Here is a 13200-nt window from a genome sequence, read left to right as displayed (position 1 = left end):
GTGCACAGAAACAGGAAGGGTGATATGTTTGCTAGAGTAAGTTCAATACTTATGTCACGCGATTACAATTTAGAGATATATATGCCAACTTAGAAAACCCCAGTGTTAAGAAAGATTATCATTGTACGCTGCGTAGACATTTAGGGGCTTTCTCTTTCGGAGGGCTATGAAACAGGGCTCTTGTTAATATTGCTATTTGGGAGAGGGATAACTCACATGTGGCTCTCTGTAAGGTTTGTCTGTATTTTTCCCCTGTTAATAGAAATTTTCTGGTGTTTTTTCCTTACTCTTGATAAGGGTTCAGGGCAGAGAATGTCACACCTTGTTAAGCCCTATGAGACTAACTGTGATTGGTGAAACAGGCACTACAATTTGATTGATTGACGGCTTGTGGACCGAGTAGACTTCTGAAAAGAGACGGTCAGATGTACATATACTTGCAGTACTGCAACCTTCAGCTGTTGCACCTACTGTAGCCACACCGCCAAGATAGCGAGAGAGCTTTGTCAACAGTGCGTCATCAATGGCCTGGATGGTGCACTCATAACATTCAAAAAGTTCAGTGTGAAACTTTGGACACCCTTAATGCCACTGCTATAAAGCACTAGTGGAGATCCTTTGAAAACGGTGGGGGCTGATTAAACACAAGCCATTCCAAGACCTGAATAGGTGTTTTGTGTCATGTATCATTTGTCTACTCACCATCACTGTTGATACACTGCACTTGAGGGATCTGGGTTCCTGGTCCACACTCCTTCTCATTATCAGGGATACACTCCTCTAGTTGAATCACCAGCCAGTCGTAGCAGCTGGGGTCTTCACACGGTATTGCCTCCACCAGGTGGGGGCAGTTCCCCATCCCGACCATTAGCTCATTGACAATCTTCCTCTTCCTCAGTTTGAAGCCTGTCAGAGAACAAAAGGAACCTAATGAAGTAAATGAACACAAACATACCCACACTAATCAACCACAGCACCCCCTCTGTGATCCGCTGAGCGAAAACCTGATGCAATCTGAATGTGTCTAACATGAAACAGTAAGTAGATTAACTTCACTCCATGGTCACAGTGTGCCTTGATGATGATAATTGTGATATTGTATTTGACGTGACAGTCCATTAAGTCTAAAGTTGACAGAAATTCTAAGAACTTCACATAATTACTTTTTTTTCTTCAACTCTCAGCGTTTATCCAAAGTAAGTAATGCATGCAGGAATCCATTAAATCAGCTGGGATTTGTTCTCGTGTGTGTCATTCCCTCTGCTCAAGGGCATCAGATTCCATGACCCAGGTCCTGAGAAGGGGGGAGGGTGTTAACTTCAGCCCAGCCAAGGTCACTCAGACCATAATCAACACTCCTGCACGAGCCCGATAAGGCAGAGGAGCCGTGGTGTGCCTGCAGGACTCAGGTGGAGGCGGCAGAATCTCCCCTTTTCTGTTTCTTTTTGTCCTCTTTCTCCCCTCGAAAACCTTTATTTAATCAGGCAGCTCAGCAGAACATGTACCGCAATGTGTCTAGACCCATTGATAGATGTTTTATCTAAGAGGGGGGAGGGTTTGTATGAAGGAAGATGAGTCTTGGGGTGCAGGGAATTCAATTCTATCAGGCTTCACTCACTTGCTATCAGCAGGGTGTATTATGAATGGCATGGGTGCAAGATAACAGTGTAGCACATGCAGCTGCTTTCAAAGCTTGATGCTTCATTTTGACTCAAGACCTACATATGAAAACAATCACATGTGATTCTCTATTACATGACATAAGCGCAGGGTAGTGTGACAGTGAGGGTTAAGTTTAAAGGTAGAGGTAAAAACCTAAACTCACAATTTGGAAAAGGTATACTCTTCAAATCCCCAGTCAGTTTTATCTAAGATCATTAACTGCATCCAAATTCTATTAATTTTGACCATTTCACCACCAGAAATGTTGCCCTGACATCCTTTCAAATATGAGTAATGAACAATAACTTCAAGAGTTAGCAAAACTATAACATTGAAGGGGTGTCTACTATTTATTTTGAATCAATGGTTGGTTTCCCCGAATTCCATAAAGTAAAGTTAGATTTTATAAGTATATGAGTCAGCTGATTTACTAGCATCTAAGAAATTGTTTTCACTTTACATATATCAATGTAAGTAATCGCAGTAAAAATTGAAATGCTACTCAATTGTTGCCGGGGGCTCACACTATTGGTATTACAGTTAGCAATATGAGGCGTCAAACAGAGCAGAGGATGAACCTGTGCAACCTAAGACATTTCCTTGAATTCATCATCAATGTGCAATGTTGATAACAACCATACATTTTACATTCATGTGCATTTAGGCCACTCCTAGGATTACAGTGGCTTGAGAAAGTATTTACTCATATCCCACAAAACCCTTCCATCAATGTCTGAATGAATGGCTACTTGGAAAAGGCTGATGAGCTGTTGAAGATCATCTTATCTGTTTAGTTGTGCCTGCTCAATGTTTATAATAACACCAGGTCAAAGACTTGCATGAGACCTCAACAACTCTCCCTGACTTGGGCTATGTCCCAACAAATGTTTTTTTTTGCATCACTTTTGCTACATTTCGGCCTGGTGTCCATTCTACAGAGACCATGATTATTATAATTTGTTCAGGTTATTTAAGGATAACTTTTAATATTTCTTGGAGTTGTGAGCCCTGCATTAGAGCAAGCAGATGTGCCAGTGGTCAGAGGAGACACTACCCCAGGCCCAGCATCAAAATGCTGGCCTGGTTAGAATAATCTACTCTACAGTAATGGAATCCACTGAGACAGAGGCAGTGGCAAGCCAACAGCTGTTCCACATTTTAATCATGTAAATTGTTTAGGTCCACACTGGTGCAGACTATAATCATATGTTTAGAACATGTTCTCATTTTACTGCTGAAGGTTAGTGTCTCGATCTCTGTTCTATCCAAAAGCACCACCTGGAAAGAGGCATAAGCAATAAAGTTATGTGTAATGTTGCAATCTGTGTTGTCAATTCTTGTTATTGGTTGATCTTACCTCAGATGTAAAATAATGTTTGATCAGTCTGTTCATCTTCAGTAATATGGTTAAAATGGCGTGTGATTTAGGTGCTTTTAATGTAAAGGGCCTTAGAGCCACCTGTTTGTATTTAGCATGAAAGGTTGTTTACGAAAGAAAAACAGAAGAGTGACTCTTTCTGTAAAAAAAATATTAAATCTATTATTGGTCACATTACCTAACATATACAGACAGGTAAGGCATTTGCCAGCGGTATTTTAATGACAAAAAGCTTCCAGATATTATGCAGTACCTTTAAGCCCGATTTGTTAACCTTCAATATCACTATCCACCATTACATAGCTACATAGCCAGCATTAACAGCTATTCACTTACCGCACTCAGAAAACTTTATTCCATTTCTCACTAAGAGATGTATAGATGTATAGATGTATAGCATGTAAAGCATGCTAACCAGCTAGCTTGGCCTGGGTGGCTGCCAAACACCTCTCCTATTGTGAACCCTACCAGAGGGCTTATAAAAATCTCTTGGTAGTGAGTAGAGTAGAGTAAAGGATACCACCAGTAATCTTAAGCAAAGCTGACCATTTTTTTACACATTTTGTACCTGTAAGGTTAGGACTGCCAAACCAGCAACCCATAGATAAAGAGAGGACACACTCAATAAATAAAGAATAAAACAATATAATGAATTAAACTCTTGAATATGTGCAGCACATAACTTACATATAGCACCTTTCATCACATTCCACATGTTTAAAGTTACACCGCACAGATTTAGGTGACCTTTTCAGGATAACTCTGCACTTTCCAAGAGAACTCATGAAAGATTTATGATACGTCCATATCTAGCCAAGTTCTGTCAAAATGCAAATCCAATGTGTTCTTACTCTGCTCATTTTACAAATTTGCTTTAGCTTACTTGTGATGATATAGGGGTGGCAGTGGTGGATGAATTACTAAATAGGCCAACAGGGCACAGGCCAAAGCCTCTACATGAAATGACTGTTAATATGTCTCGAAAGTCATCCTACCACCACAAAGACATTCACAACTTCTACAAAGAGGTACAATATGAGCTTCAGTGTAAAGCTGTCAACTGTATCAATTTTGGAAAATCATCAAACATTCATCAAACATTTGAAGTAATCCAACTTTCCACAGAGGCTCATGATTTTGATTGTCAATTATTGAGTAATGTCAATAGACCACATGTGATGTCCAGAGTAGTAGGAATACATCACATCCAGCTGTATTATTGTATAACATTTGACTATATTTTACATAAATGTATCCCATATAAACGCACAAGCTTCGAGTTGAATTTATAAAAAATAAATAAATAATGCAATTTAAATCTTGCTACTTGTCTTGACAACGTTGGGTAGAGGCACCCTAATTAGATGCTTCAGCCCCAACTGTTAATAACACCAATCACTGGATGCTGGTCAAATCCTGAAACGATCTGCTTTCCTCTGAAAACAGCAGTGACTCTCATCACAGCCAACTGATTCCCATGTTCAGGGTCGGATGATCAAAAGATTTAAAGCCAGGATGATACATTTTGAGTCCATATCTCTCTGTTTAATGAGAACCAGGATGCACAGACTTGAGGATGTGTGTGTGTTCATGTTCGCTTCACAAAACACAGAGTAGACGACAGTGAGAGCATAAGTGGCTTAGTGCGCACAAGAGGGAGTGGGAGCGGATCCATCATTAAGATACATGGAGAAGAGTTTCCAGCCATCCCTTTCATTTGAGGCGCTTCATTAAGGCAGAGTCAACATGCATTAGTCATGGTGGACGCCGCTGTTCCTGGGATAATTAAGGGCTGAAGCAGCATTCGTGCCCACCCCGCTGATGGAGTAGCACAACCTGCCACAAGAGCCGACGAATATGAATAGGAGAGGATGATGCTTTGCTCCCACTCTATTTGTTTTGTTTTTTAGTTGTTTAGTTGTTTAGTTTTTTTAGTAGCAGGTTTTTTGTCATTTGTTGCCAATTAGAGGAGAGTTTTTGAGAAAAACTCTGCACCCTATTTACTAATAATATAGAGTAGAAGCTTTCTGGCCATTTTTCCCTATACCGAACTGTTTGGTCACAACCCTCAGTCAGCAGTCTCTTTGTAATGCACAGCCAATAGCAGCATGTATGAAATAGCACTTCTGCTTGCTTCAGAAATCTGACGTCTGAGATACCCAATATATTTATCAGCCAAAGTAATTCTTTAAGTATGGCCTTGTAGTGAATGTGACATACATAATTCACCCTTGTTCTTAGTGTGGTTCTATACACTGTTGTTTCATGCAGTTATTTAATTAATTTGTTAGGCATAAGTATGACTGTGCCGGGATCTTGGTCCCTTTAAATATCCTATGTGGGTGATGACGTTGAGCCCAATGCTTGCTGGGTAACGTAAGGACGTTGAGCCCAATGCTTGCTGGGTAACGTGATGACGTTGAGCCCAATGCTTGCTGGGTAACGTGATGACATTAAGCCCAATGCTTGCTGGGTAACGGGACAGCGCCATTTTGTGTTCAGTGTTTTAATATGCAAAATAAACGGGACACAGACTTGTGTGCCCAACTTGAGGAATTGCCTTTTGTGTTTAAATGCAATTTCCACAGCCTTACCTTTCTTGGCTGCTTGATCTTGACAGTTCTCATAGGTGCAGGGTCCCCAGGCACTCCATGACGACACCTCACACTCTACAGGACAGCTAATATGGCAGAGCTGGGTGGTGTTCGGTGAGAGGCCCAGACAAAGATTGCTGTCCACTGGTCGCAATGCTACGGAGACACAGACAGAATCGATGGCAACATGTTAGAATCATGATCTGTTAAAAAACATGTTTTTTTCACATTAAAATGGATTAGGATACAGTCAAATGAAAACAAGAACACAATGTTAAAGTCCCTAAAAGACCACATGTCCAACTATTTTTGTAATTTTCACCTTGCCATATTGGTCCACTTGCCCTCGTACATGACCTATAGGAGCAACCTGATTCCCCCTTTTGCCCCCGCTGCAGAAGTCACTTAACGATAAATATAACTATTGATAGTAATAAGATGCTAAACACATTGTTTTCAAACAGAAGGACAGTATTCACTGCAAACACTTACAGTAGAATTAGACAATTAACCTAGGTTGTGATCATATGTATTTCCTTCTGCACTATACTCTTGCAAATATGAATTTCTACCTTGTACATAAGTACCTTACATTCACTCCCAAAACTGTAATAGAGTATTATCCCATGTCCAGTCTTACTAACCACTTACCCAAGAAAAAAAAGACAGAAATTTTGGTTCTTTAGAAAACCCTCTCAGATCCAATACCCCCCCCAGAAATAAATCCATTCAGTTAAAATCAAACCCACATAAATGCAAAACTTTTTGTCACATTACCCCCAAGTGCCCAAAAACTTCCAAAACCTTACAACTTTTAAGTTGTTCTTTTTATTTTCCCAGCACAGCTGCAGACTTCCATTTGGCCTGATTCTCTGCAGACCTCAGCTCCAAACAGCTATAGGTGACTCTCTTCAAGGTCGTCAGGCTGATGAATCATTCTCACTGTGCCACAGCAGCCTCATCCACATGCAAATTACCTTCGCTTGGCCAAAGCTGCGTCCTTTAATAGCGTCACTTAAGAGCGTGCACACGTGGCATGCCCTTGAGCACCCATGTAACACAAGAGCAGGTGATATGTTAAGTATTGTGACATGAAACGCAATATATATATATCGAAAGATATTTTTCTTAAATATACTTTTATGTTTATTTTTCTTCACAGTCGGTAAATGTGAGTTATGTTGAAAAAAATGAACTGGCTGATATAATTGCTTTTAGGATTGTGAATCCAGTATCACTGAGGGAACTGTGGAATTCCACATAAAAAGAACGCTAACATTTTGTTATGGGAAGTGAATAAAATCGGAAAGTGGAAATAACACATTAATTAATTACATACATCTAAAAATGTATACTATCAAATGATTACTTTACATGTAACACTCGTCATCTTGTTTTTTTTAGCATTTTGTGATTATCATTTTAAGTCTATTTTAATGTCACATTGTATAATATAAATATCCTCTGGAAAGACCTTAATAAGAAGATTGAAAAATAAAGTTGCATCGGTCCATCTTTGCATGTTGCTTATACAATCTCCAACATTCTTAATTATGGGATCATACATTTATTTGCATTTTATACAATAACTCAAGCTTTGTTGCCAGCTTTCTGCAAAAGTAGTGTTTTGATCTAATTGCTGGTGTCAGTATGCCAACATTTTTAGTGTGGAATGTTACCAAATTTGTAAGAGAGCCGTCTGGTTGTCATCACGATTAGAAGTTGTGTTCGCCATGTTAGTTATCTTAGATTTGGTTTTCATTTTACCTTTGCACCCAACTTCAGAAACTTTTTTAGTTCTAGTCATTTTTACCAGTTCACAAGTTCCTATCCACTACCCTAAAGCACAGGCACAGACTTACGGTTTTGGTTTGTCAAAATTCTATTATACAATATGGCAGGTATATTCCCGGATAGGCTAAGTAGGAAATACTTTGTGGTGGTTTAGGGCAATCTGAGGATTTAGGGCATTTACCTTCTTTGTCAGGTTGCTTATCCTAGCTCTGCCAAGCTGATTTTATAATGGAGCTCGATGCCAGGACCATGCATTTTTATCACCAAATTCCATGGCAACACACCTAATGCATTTTGTGATAATACAATTTGTAACAATAACAAAAGTCAATTTGTGGGAACCATGGATTTCCATACTAAATATAATGTCTTTCCATCTAATTGTTGAGCTATCTCACTTTGGACCAAAATGGTCCAAGACATGTTTTGAACGTAGCTAAATATCTGGGCAGGCAATTCTGCTTTGTTCAGCCATGAGGCATCAGAAATGCTGATTGGCATAACATAAATACAATGTTGTAAGTAGTTACTACATACCATTGGGAGGTATAAAACAGACAAATTGCAAATATGCCATTGCACTAACAAGTGCTAAAGAATCCAAATGCCAAGTGAAGAGTCGGACATGTCTTCTGATCATGTGGCCTCTTATCGTTTGGAGGACAATAGCCTCTTTGTTCTCCTCCTACCTCATACAATTTGAGCAGCTCTCCACAAACTTAACAAAGGCTGATTAATGGAAATCTCCACACAGACTGACCTTGCTCAGGTAACTCTGTTGCCAGATGGTCTAGTTTTCCCTGTGCTATTCCTCCAGCCACCAAATTAGGAACCTCCGAGGCCACAGCCCTGTAGCACCACATGCCAAGTGCCATCAATAATCTTACTCCCAGTTCTCTTCCTGCTGAGGATTCGAGACATCACAGTGGCACAGCTGTTGTACTGCATGTCACTGTTTGCTCCCTGAAGCGGTATAATGATCATAGCGAGTTGAGGAAATTATGGCAAACATCTGATACAAAATAAACTTGTGCTCACAGTAACTTTTCAAATGTTGTTGTTTCTGAAAGAAAAAGTGAAACTGGCAATAAAGTATGTACCGAGGCAAATACAAAGCTTCTTATGATAATCAAAAACCATTTGAGGATGTAACATAATGAATAGTGATGGCTTGAGCAGTAATCTTTGCACACGTGCAGGACTGAGTAAATCTTTCATATTGTGAATAAATCTAATCAAGAACAAGCAGGAATACGGGGTGGTAGCAGCTTCTGGGAATAATGAGTGTTCAGAGATATTACTGCCAGACTATCCTATCGCAGGCTGATCATCCTTGAAAGCAAAATGATAAAATTAAATCAGAGTAATTGGGCTACAGATTTCCTCCACTCATCACAATGAAATCACCCACTGCATGCTCTGATACAAGAACTAGAAAGTGATACAGTTGCTGTGGTCTTGATAAGAGCTTCCCCACATTAAGAGATTCTTTAGAGTGCTGGTGCTGAAAGTGTCTTAAGATGAATTTCCTCTGTTGACTTCAGGTGCTCTCAAAGGCAAAGGCACTGGTCATCCAACTGCTCTCATGAAGCATCAAGGTTTTCTTCCTCCAAGGATCCTATTAGTTGTCACTTATTCCTCTTGTCTATATACTGGCAATTTTAGATTGATTGATTCCCATTACGTATTGTCCTTACAAATTAAAAGCATGTTTCCATTGGGACTTTCTGACTTCAGAACTTTCACACAACTTTCTTTGATAATTTCTTAAAATAATGTGGCAGATCCATGTTTTGATTATTTGCACCGTTACTATGTAAGAGTTTTTTCTCAACTTCAACTGTATACATTTTAGTTGATCTAAACATTTTGCATTTTAACTGAAGAAAAGAATAATCCTACTAAATGTCACAATCACAGCTCTTCAATGAGTTTAAAGAGTAGCAGACAGTTATCATTAAAGCAAAAATAAATAAATATAATGTGCTTAATTTTCCATATACATTTTTTTAATTTGAGAAAAAAAATTATCTTTAATTAATTTGAAATAAAAGTACTAGATTTATTAAATAGTTAAAATGATTTTAGTTGAACCAATAATCTCTGTCTTTTCCAGAATAATCAGATGTAGTATTTAGTCTGGCCATGAGGCTGTCACTTCTCTCACTTTGCCACATGGATAATAATTAGAGCTGTCAAACGATTCAAATATTTAATCGCGATTAATCGCATTTTGTCATAGTTAACTCGCGATTAATCGCAAATTTGTATCTATTCTGAATGTTCCTTCATTTATTATTTTTCCATAATTTTACTTTCGTTTTAATGTTCTTATCAACATGGAAAAGTGGATTGGCTTGCTTTATGCAAATGTTTTATATTATTGAAAAACAACATTGCCAAACAGGGCGGTACAAAATAAAATTATAAAGTGCACATTTCAGGTAAACAAGGACTCAGCCTATAGTGCAGTTAAACCATGGCTTAATATTTTCTTTTTTTCAAGTTTGCTGTGAACATAGCAGTCAGTCCTCTTATTTCAGAAACAATGAACCATAACAGTTAGGTTACCAATAAAAGGTAAGCCTACTACTTCTTAGCTACTCAAACAGACAAGCAACAAATAACAAACAAACAAAATACACAGGCAGGTGTCGGCCTACTTTTAAATAAATGAAACACAGAACTTTGTAGGGCTATTTGAGTCCTCCCCATATTTGTGGAAAATGTATGAAATAAGAAGTACCCTATTTTTAAATAAATAAAAACATATAGCTGCAGCCTAATAGTGTAACGGACTGGGTTTATGTTTATGTTTGGTTTTGACGTATGCTCAGTAAAACACTGTTGAAGGAGCGCTCTGATGTCTGACGGTCACTGAAGGGGTCTGGGTGGGACATGTGACTGTTTGGACCAATAGGATGGGGGGATCGGGGATCAATGAGGAAGTGAAGTGTTGTTGATGTCTGCGAGTGACGGAGTACGAGCGAGAGGTGCACGTGTTCGTGTAGAGGAAAATACAAGTTACTAAACCACGAAGCAGTTACGTGTCCTGTGGGACGCTACAATAGCTTTAAAATATATATTTTAGGTGGCGAAATATTAAAACAAAAAGCGAGAGCAGGTCAGACTGGAGGCGAACACAGATACTGAAGCTGCAGCTGCAGCTCTGCTTTAACTCGAGTTAAAAAAATTGACGGCGTTAAAATGGGTTTGCGTTAACGCCGTTAATATCGCGTTAAACTGACAGCCCTAATAATGATATAATAATGTTTTTATCTAGCGTCAAAGTTCTCACTTGTCGAGAGGCTTATTTTGGAAGAAGAATATCCACCTGCGATCGTTGGGCTCAAATCAATAAACACAGCAGTCTTCTGACTTCAGTGGTACAGCCCGAGTCAAAAAGAACAATTAAACTGAACCAGTCCCAATGGAGCGGACTTGCTTCATTTGTGAATTCCTTTTTATGTAATTATTCACTCCTCCTTCTGTGGGCTTAAATCAAAGTACACTCGTCCTAGCTTCTTCTGCCTGACCTCACATCAATTTTAAAACACTATTGTTTCATGTTTTCTACTCAAGCAGATGTTCTCTGATAATTAATGATAACAACGTTCCTTTGCAGATGATGTCATTCACAGGAGCTGCACATCAAATACATTATTCACTACTCACGATTGATAATATAAAATGATCAGGTTCTAAGTAAATAAGAACAAACAGGTTATTTTCCCTTTTCTTGTTTTACTGCTACCTATAGTTTACAACTGGTTATTGATATGTTTAAACAAGTATTTTAAAAGGGGATTTGAAGATATTTAGCAGAGTAGTTACTTGACTTCAATCAGTTGACATTATGTTAACCACACCAAAATCAAACAATATACCGGCAGTGCTTTGCCCACAAAATATACCCTCTGCTGTGAGGAAATTAGGTGTAGATAACACAGAAACCACGAAAAGAGGGCAGCAAGAAAATGAGGAAATTAATATGTGGGTTGGATAACGACTCTCATTTACATCATCCAGGTTGAGGAGTAGCTAAAATTATACATGACATTATCGCACAACAAAGACAGGGGGAAAAGAGGGAGGGGGTGTGATGCTGGTTAAAGCCTCTTCACACATTCCAATTTTCTTTCTCCTCAGTTTTTCTCTGCCTGCTGCTGTCCTTTTGTTAGTCACACACCTGAAAGCCAAATCTAGTCACCGTCATAATACCTTCATTAACTTCCCCCTCAAGCCAAAAAAACCCTCTCCAGAACAATTACATGCTAACATGCAGGCAGGGGCAGCATGGCTGGGGGGTGCAGCCGCTATTTCCTATCTCATCCTGACTATATGTAGGGGAAATTGCGAGGTTCGCCACTGTTAACAAAACTGGCCGTGTGCAGTCGTAATGCTGAAAGATGAAAGCTTGTGGTCTGATCTGAATAATTTTTAGCAGCAGACGCCAGTTCAGCCTCCCCAAGCCAGACGGGATGAGACTTATTGTGTCGGTGGTGATGAGCACAGGCATGCAAGCAGGCAACTTCCAGCCGATGCACGCTCAGTAATGACACCAAATTTACATGAAAGCTCATATTTCATCTGCTATCATCTCTGTGTGGCTTATGCACATACGTTCACATTCATTTTCATATAGCTTAGTCCCAGATTTAATATTTAGAGGGAAACCACTTTAATTCTCATCTCTGCTTCACACATGGCTGATAAAGTAGGGGGAGGACTCAGGGGCCGTGTGCAGGCTGTGTGTGTGTGTGTGTTTGTGAAGACAACTCAAGCCTTAAAGCTCATATCGCCATCTCATGAGTGATGGGATATAAAAAAATCCAAAGTGTAATAACAACAATTATTTCTCAATATGGGATCAATAAAGTACAGTATAAACAAAGCCTGGATCGTGAGACTGTTTAGATTCATTTCCCCAATCTCAGGGGTCTCAGAGCAGAGTAAGGGGTGAAATGTTCTGAAATATAAAGCCAGACTATGCAGTGATTTATAAGTACACAATACAATCATTAACTGAACACTGTAGTAAATGGGGAGCCAGTTCAGTTATGTAAACCGAGTGTTTGTAAGAAGTCTAACTGCACATGTTTTCCTTCAAAATCTGACCTGATGCGCAAGGTTTAAATATAGTATCAGAACCTGTCCCTCTTCATCATTGGCTTTGCTTAAAGTCTTTACAGACCCATACAAATACTTATTTACTACTAAGATAATTGAGTTTGCAAACTATGTCTTGGCAAAAATGAAACTGCTGCTTTCTTCAGTTTAGTGCACCACATTTTAAATGTGCAAGGGTTGGAGAAGTCATGGAGAGAGTGAATACATCAAAGATGAATGAAATGCCAGAGGCAGGAGTTAATGTCCCTCAATTGATGTTGGCTACTATTCTTCATGATAAATAAGAAGCAGCCATGTTTATTCTTTTGCTTCCAGTCAGTGTTTACCTTATTCAAAATTTTCAGGGTTTTTCATAGTTTTTTTTCCCTCATTTTTTTTAATGACAAAGTGCTCACAGTAAACAAAACTATTAAAACAGGAATAACACTGTGAATGCCAGAGGCAGCTAGAAGGACTCTCTGAGAGCAAATACCTCCACCAAGGCCAAATCATGCCTCATCAAAGCTGTATGCACCATAAAGTGTCTATAGATCGTGGTGGCGGACAATATTCTACTTAAACCCGGCACATTTTCATAATTTTTTTTTTACACTTTTCATAATACCATTAGGGATTTCGAACTTGGGGATTTGCTCCTGCAGT

General features: G+C 39.0%; 1 protein-coding gene across 1 annotated transcript in view; it reads right to left on the bottom strand.

Annotated features, from left to right (window-relative positions):
- Positions 1–13200, bottom strand: part of thsd7aa (thrombospondin, type I, domain containing 7Aa) — a 138928-nt gene that overhangs the window by 50342 nt on the left and 75386 nt on the right. Inside the window, exons 5-6 of the mRNA XM_061093305.1 lie at positions 5635–5790; positions 703–906 (exon numbers count right to left, since the gene is read on the bottom strand). Coding sequence (XP_060949288.1) covers positions 703–906; positions 5635–5790 — 360 coding nt within the window. The remainder of the gene's footprint in view (positions 1–702; positions 907–5634; positions 5791–13200) is intronic.

The sequence above is a fragment of the Limanda limanda genome, chromosome 19 (assembly GCF_963576545.1).
Source record: "Limanda limanda chromosome 19, fLimLim1.1, whole genome shotgun sequence".
In the NCBI taxonomy this organism is placed as follows: Eukaryota; Metazoa; Chordata; class Actinopteri; order Pleuronectiformes; family Pleuronectidae; genus Limanda; species Limanda limanda.
Note: the sequence above shows the minus strand (reverse complement) of the source record. Positions and strands in the feature narration are given on the sequence as shown.